General features: G+C 39.7%; 1 protein-coding gene across 5 annotated transcripts in view; it reads left to right on the top strand.

The window, feature by feature from the left end:
* Window positions 1–134: 134 nt before the first annotated feature.
* TOP3A (DNA topoisomerase III alpha) overlaps window positions 135–7,410 on the top strand; it is a 28,200-nt gene continuing 20,924 nt past the window's right edge. For 2 of the 5 annotated variants that reach the window (XM_016145181.2, XM_016145180.2), the window contains exons 1-2: window positions 135–639; window positions 7,309–7,368. In XM_016145181.2, coding sequence (XP_016000667.2) covers window positions 460–639; window positions 7,309–7,368 — 240 coding nt within the window. In that variant the 5' untranslated portion in view covers window positions 135–459. Of the gene's footprint in view, window positions 640–5,004; window positions 5,096–5,189; window positions 6,056–7,308; window positions 7,369–7,410 lie in introns of all 5 variants that reach the window. The other 3 variants (XM_016145185.2, XM_016145184.2, XM_036223652.1) reach the window with 3 other exon arrangements.

Here is a 7,410-nt window from a genome sequence, read left to right as displayed (position 1 = left end):
ACGAGAGAAAAGGATTGTGAGCCGCAAGAGGCTTGGGCGGGACTGTCGAGAGGCCTCTCCCAAGGACGAATCGATTAACCAACCCATAGTCCGGAAGGAAAGGAAGTGAGGCCGCGGAGCGGAAACGTGCTGGGCGAGGGGTCTGCGTACGCGAGGCAGCGTGGGAGTTGTAGTTCGCGGTCCCGTGGACTCGCGCCTGGCGGAACGCGAGGCAGGCTGTGGCGGGACGCCCGAGTGCGGCTTTCTGTGCAGAGGCGGCGGCGTGACCAGGAGGGCCTGCTGTCGCGGTTCCGAAGCCTGGCGGGCTGGTGGGAGGTGACGGGAAGGCGAGAGGCGTCTCCGGCAGCTCCTGGAAACATCTATGTGGTTCTCTTAGGGTAACCGTCGGGCGGCCCTCACCTCTGGCTTCCCCAGCATGCGCGGGCAGCCAGGTAGCGGCTGCGGGCGTGGGGCCTAGGGATGATCTTACGGGTCTCCCGCTGCGTGCTCCGGTGGCTACATCGTCCCGGAGGCCGGACCTTTTCCTCCTCCGCCATGGAGGTAGCCTTCCGAGGCGTGCGGAAAGTTCTCTGTGTAGCCGAGAAAAACGACGCAGCCAAGGGAATCGCGGATCTGCTGTCCAACGGTCGCATGAGGCGGGTAAGGAGGCGCATTTCTGATCAGCTGTGTTTGATGAGGGAGACCCACCGAGCGGGACAGCGTTGTGTGCGCCGGGAATACTGATGAAAGCCATTTCTCCCGCTTTTCGGTCTTTGCTATCTCTCGCGTACCATTGCAGTGGCTTCCTGCTTTCTCTTCGGACTGATGAGCATTTTAAAATGTAGTTAAGACGATTCACTCATTTACTTGGAAACTTTGGATCCTCATTGACCACAGGAACGGTTGCCTAACTTGTCTTAATTTTGGGACCCACCTGGGGCACTGGCTGGCTATTCTGTGACCTGGAGTGAGACTGAGGAAATACGTATTTTAACATTTTTTTCATCATGATTGTAAAACTTGGTTAAGTTGGGAACCACTGACCAAACTCCCTTAACTTGACATTCAAGCCCTAAGAGATCATTCTCAGCTAACTTAGCCTCCCTGTCTTCTGCCACATTCCATGTGTTCTGCAGCCACACTGACTTTACAGTCTGTAAGTGCATACTGATAGATCAACACTGTGTAAGGTTTGGGGATTAGAGGCAATGTCAGCCCTTCTCTTAACTCCTACAAACCAATTCGGAGAGACAGGCAAGTAAGAGATATGATGTGTTCTAGACACACAGGGCTTGGAAAGGGGAAGGTAAGGAAAGGTTTCAGAAATGAAGTGACAACGGAGGCCTTAAGAGCTGTTCAGGAAAATCTCTCAAAGAACAAAAGTGGATCCTGAAATGGTTTTTTGAAGAACATTTCCAAGAGCATGGGGTAGAAGTTCCTGCTCAACTTCCAGGGTCCTTAGAACTCTGTTTCCAGAATGTAACGAATGGGAGCAGGAGCCAAGATTGTGTGGTTGCTAACTAAGAGCTTCACTTCTTTCCAGTACAGAGTCCTGGTGACCAGCCCCAAGGTTTGCCTACTTCTAGGGCTCTGGGCCTCTTTATATTGGCCCATCTACACCTAACTAACTTAGTTCTGTATCCTTCAGGGCTCTGTTTAAATGTCTATTCTGCAAGGAACCTTTTCCTCACATTCTCCCCCTAACTGGGTCAGGAACATTTTATGATATGCTGTCATGGTACCTATTCTCTTGGGAAGGCACCTACCAATTACAGACAAATAATGCACTGTACAGTTATTCATTTGATGTCCCTCACTACCACTCCTTGAACTCTAAGCTCCAAAGGAAAGGGACTATGTCTTTTGTTTATTGTGGTATTCCTAGTGCCTAATATAATGTTTGGAATACAGGAGACTTTCAGTAAATGTTTGTTGGAGGAATGAATGATATGAGTCTTGAAAGTTTTACCAGGAAGTGGAAACAGTATGTATGAAGAACAAGCCAGTGGCTTGAAATGGCTTGGCGTGTTCAAAAACTGAGAAGTTAAGAGTGTGAGAAGATAGGAGGAGGAAGCAGTGAGTTAAGCAAAAGAGTCAGTTGAAGGTAGATCATAAGGGTATTAGAGAGCTATTTATTTTATGCACAGGTGTTAAAAGTACACATAAAATTTGCCATTTAAACCATTTTGAAGTATACAATTTATTAGCATTTAGTATATTTACATTGTTGTGCAACCACTACCTCTATCTAGTTCCAGATCTTTATCACACCAAAAGGAAACCCTATAGACATGAACCAAACCCTCCTTTCTCACTTCTCTTTGCCCCTGGCAACCATTAATCTGCTTTTCTGTCCCCAAGAATTTACTTTATCTGGATATTTCATATAAAAAGAATCATGTAATACATGGTCTTTTGTGTCAGGCTTTTATGTAACACGATATTTTTGAAATCCATCTATGGTGTAGCTTGTATTAGTGCTTTAGTCCTTTTTATGGATGAACAACATCACATCGTATAGATCATGTTTTATTTATTCATTCATTCGTTGGTAGATATTTGAGTTGGTTCCACCTTTGGATATTGTGAATAGAGCTGCTGTAAACATTCATGTACAGGTTTTTGTATGAATACTTGTTTTCAGTTCTTTGGTGTAAATTCCTAGAAGTGTAATTGCTGGGTCATAAGTTAACCCTTAATGTTTTACTTTTTGAGGAACTGCCAAACTTTTCCACAGTGGCTGAAAGATTTTACATCTTCACCAGCAATGTTTCCAATTTCTCTACATCCTTAACAACACTTGTTATTTTTTCATTTTTTTGATTACCATCATCCTAGTGGGTGTGAAATATCTTGTTTTGATTTTTTTCTCCCAAATTACTAATGATGCTGAGCTTATTCATGTGCTTATTGGCCAGTGTGTATCTTTTTTGGAGAAATGTTTCTCTGTGTCTCTTGCTCGTTTTTGAATTGAGTTGTTTGTCTTTTTGTTGTTGAATTGTAAGAGTTCAGGATACTAGATCCTTGTTAGATATATGATTTGCAAATATTTTATCCCATTTCATGGGTCGTCTTTTCACTTTCTTGATGATGTTCTTTCATGCATAAAAGGTTTTAATTTCGATGAAGTCCAGTTTATCTTTTATTCTTTTGCGGATTACACTTTTATTGTCATATCTAAGAAATCACTGCCAAATCCAAGGTTATGAAGATTTGCTCTTATGTTTTCTTCTAAGAGTTTTAGCTCTTATATATAGGTCATTGATCCATTTTGAATTAATTTTTCTACAGAGTGTAAGTAAGACTCCAACTTCATTCTTTTACATGTGGATATCCAGTTTTTCCCAGCATCATTTGTTGAAAAGACTGTTCTTTTCCCCTTGGATGGTCTCAGCACCCTTGTCAAAAATCAGTTAACTGTAGATGTTTGGATTTATTTCTGAACTCTCAATTCTATTCTATTGCTCTGTATATTTGTTCCTATGCCAGTACCACACTGTTTTGATTATCGTAGCTTGGTAAGAAGTTTTGAAATTGGGCAGTGTGAGTCCTCCAACTTTGTTCTTCTCTTTCAAGATTATTTTTGCTATTTGGTGCCTCTTGCAAGTCTATATGAATTTTACTGTGAACTTTTCCATTCCCTAGAAAGACTATTGGGATTTTCATAAGGATTGCATTGAATCTGTAGATCACTTTGGGAAGTACTACCATCTTAATATTATCTTCCCATCAGAACATGGATCATCTTTCCATTTATTTAGGTCTTTAATTTCTTTCAGCAATGTGTTATAGTTTTCATTGTGCTTTTGGATGCTGTTATTAATGGAATTGTTTTCTTAATTGTTTTCAGATTGTTCATTACTACCAGTTTTTGTGTGTTGATCTTATATAATATATACTGCAACTTTGCTGTATTTGTTTATTAGTACTAATTGTTTATGACTTCTTTAGGATTTCTATCTATAAGATCATGTTGTCTGTGACTAGAGATAGTTCTGCTTCCTTTCTGATTTGGATGTTCTTCCTTTTTCTTGCCTAATTGCTCTGGCTAGAATCTAATAATCTTGGATAGCAGTGATGAAAATGAATATCCTTGTCTTGTTCCTGATCTTAAAGCTTTCAGTTTTCTGCCATTGAGTATGATGTTAGCTGTGGGGTTTTTGTAAATGCCTTTTATCAAAAAGGGTGTTGAATTTTTAGTAAATACTTTTTCTGCATCAATTGAATTGAGCAATGTAGATTTTAAGTGCAGGAGTACTGGGGTCCTGTTTGTGTTTTATAAAATCTTTCTTGCAGCAGAAAATTTGAAGAGCGAAAAGCTAGAGTCAAGGAGACATATGTTGGAGTTCCCTGTGGAGAGATCAGAGACCTGAACTCTAGAGACCCTTGGAACAGTTTGAGTAGGAGCAGAGTAAATGGGAAGGAAGAGAATGATAGAAACCATCAGAGTGTAAAAGGTTAAAGTTCACCATGCTTTACAAACTTTGGTCCTTTTTCCTGATTAGCTCTTCCTCTTTTACAAGAGAAACAAAAAACAACCTAAATGTATTCTCTTTCGTAACGCCTTTCCTAAATGTCCTCTCCATCCATTTCAAGAGAGATGCATTTTCATCTGTCTTGATAATTGCAGTCGTCATGGGTCAAGTTATGTAGTTGTTTTGTTTGTCTCTCCCATGATGTGTCACATCCCTAAGAATAGTGACGGGTCCTATTCATTCATTTATCCCTCAGAGCCTGCTACATGAAAATCCCATGGTAAATGTGCATATCAGATTCTGATAGAGGTGCTAAGGCATGCAGACACACAACTCAGAATCAAACGATGGCCTTTGCAGCTTTATGATAGCAAGGAATTGAAATAACAAGAATTAGTAATGGAAATAGAATAGTTAAATTGTATGTAGTTATGATAGATTATTAGACATCTATTATGGAAAAGACTTTTAATTGTATGATATAAACTTAAAGAAATTCGAGAACTTTTTTGTGTACATGATTTTTACATGGTTTTATTTTTATATTCAGAAGGAGAAACCTTAAAAAAGAATCCTGCTAAAGATTTAATGGCAACAATGTGATCAATTTCTATTGCTTGCATAAAGAAAATGGGACTTAGGTTTGTTCTTTTTTTTTTTTTTTTTTTTAATAGAATGGATAGCACTGCCAAAGAGATCACAGAAGCTACATTCTAGGTTTTTTTCTTTCTCTAGGCTCCAAAATGCCACTGTAATTTGGGAGCAGCCCAGAACGCCTGAGCACCTCACCCAAGAGTGGGAATCACAGTTGTGTACTATCCTTAGATGGAAATTTTGAAACATCAGGAAAAACTTTCTACATCCTTATGACTATCCATTGATAGAGGAGGCTGCCAAGGAGAGCCCTGGACCTGGGGTTGCACATGTTATTAAACAAATCACTTACCTGGAGAGGATCAAAATGGTAGTTTTCAGATTATGTTCCCAAGAGACCCAAGGGACGATGGATGTGCACTTTGGGAGCCACTTGGGGCTGGACTGGGGAAAGGTTGCATTAGCAGGACACGGCCTTGTTTCAGCCAAGGGTACCTCAGCCTTGTTATATGTCAGGGTCCATATAAGATTTTGTTTGGGAATGCTTCAATGCTTTCTTAAGAAGTAGGGGGAAAAAGAGAGAAACCATTGATTAGACAATTTCTTTTTTCTATTACAGTAGTCTCCTCTTATCGGAGGTTTCACTTTTCATGGGCTCAGTTACCTGCGGTCAACCGCAGTCTGAAAATATTAAATGGAAAATTCCAGAAATAAACAATTCATATGGTTTAAATTGCATGCCTTTCTGAGTAGTATGATGAAATTTCACAATGTCCCCCTCTATCCCACCTGGGACGTGAATCATCCCTTTATCCAGCATATCCACACTGTGTAGACTACCCACCCTTAGTAACCATCTCACTTATCAGATGGACTATTGTGGTATCACAGTGCTTGTGTTCAAGTAACCCTTATTTGCTTAATAATGACTCCAAAGTGCAATAATAGTGATGTTGGCAGTTTAGGTATGCCAGAGAAGCCAAAAAGTACTTCCTTTAAATGAAAAGGTACGTATGCATAGAAAACAGTATGTATAGAGTTCATTCTTATCTGAGGTTTCCACTGGGGGTCTTGGAATGTATTCCCCAGGATAAGGGGGGACTACTGTACTAAAAGGGCTTATCTAGTAGTCATTGGAGTTTATAGAGGGGGGTTTTCTTGGCAACATCAGAGCAGTGAACTCTATCAGATACTAAAATAAATTCCCTCTTTAAATTTGCCATTGTCCCTCAGAGACCCACATTCATTGTTCCACGCAGAAAAATGGTATTTGTGAGGCTGAGGGAGACTCTTTTTGACATTGATCTTTCTTGGCCCCAGTATTTCCCCAGTTACCAGTTTGCCTTTCTCTTGTCTTCTGCACAATGTGGATGTGAAACTCAAATTCATAACTACAGTTGACCCTTGAACAATATGGTTTGAACTGCAGGGGTCCACACACGAATGGATTTTTTCAGTAAATATATGCAGTATTATAAATATATTTTCCTTACAATTTTCTCAATTTTTTTTCTAGTTTATATATATTATATAAAATACAATATATAATACATGTGACATACAAAATATGTGTTAATCGACTGTTGTCAGTAAGGCTTCTGGTCAACAGTATGCTACTAGTAGTTAAGTTTGGGGGGAGTCAAAAGGTATACACAGATTTTTTTACTGCTTGGGGGTTCAGTTCCCCAACCCCTGCATTGTTCAGAGCTCAGCTGTACTTTTAACCCCTTTGTGAAGATGGTGGGATCTACTTAGGGTTTTATTCATCTATAAGTGCAGCCGAAGAAGTGCTGTGTAAACTAGATTCCAGTCGTAAGGGACCTTAAAGATAACTTTATTCAAGAATAAATTGAGGTTCAGAAAAGTGAGTGACTTGTCCATTGGTGCAGTTGTACAACCAGGAAGTGGTAGAAATGTGTGAGGAGGAAGGAGAAAATCAAGAAAGTTATGCCCTAATCCTGTCTTTGATATTAATTTGTATGCAACCTCAGACAAGTCTTTTTCTCATCTATAAAAAATATTGTATTAGCTGATCTCAGGGTTACCTTCCAACACAAAAACTCCGTGGACTCTGTCAATATATGCTTATTACTGTTTTGAGGGACCACTTAATAAATGTTACTAGTAATTTAGCCTCATTTTTATAGGAAAGGCTGTTGCATTTTTAATATTCCCACTTAGCAGGGTTTTGCTTGATCTTTATGCTAAGGAATCTTTTTTATGTAATTTATATATTTTTTATTTTTGTTTTGTTTTATAGAGGGAAGGACTTTCTAAATTCAATAAGATCTATGAATTTGATTATCATCTGTATGGCCAGGTAGGTGCTACAGTATTTGCATTATACAACTGAAGTGTGCTT

The sequence above is a fragment of the Rousettus aegyptiacus genome, unplaced genomic scaffold (genome assembly GCF_014176215.1).
Source record: "Rousettus aegyptiacus isolate mRouAeg1 unplaced genomic scaffold, mRouAeg1.p scaffold_m13_p_6, whole genome shotgun sequence".
NCBI classification, from domain to species: domain Eukaryota; kingdom Metazoa; phylum Chordata; class Mammalia; order Chiroptera; family Pteropodidae; genus Rousettus; species Rousettus aegyptiacus.
This window is presented reverse-complemented; position numbering and strand designations above follow the sequence as displayed.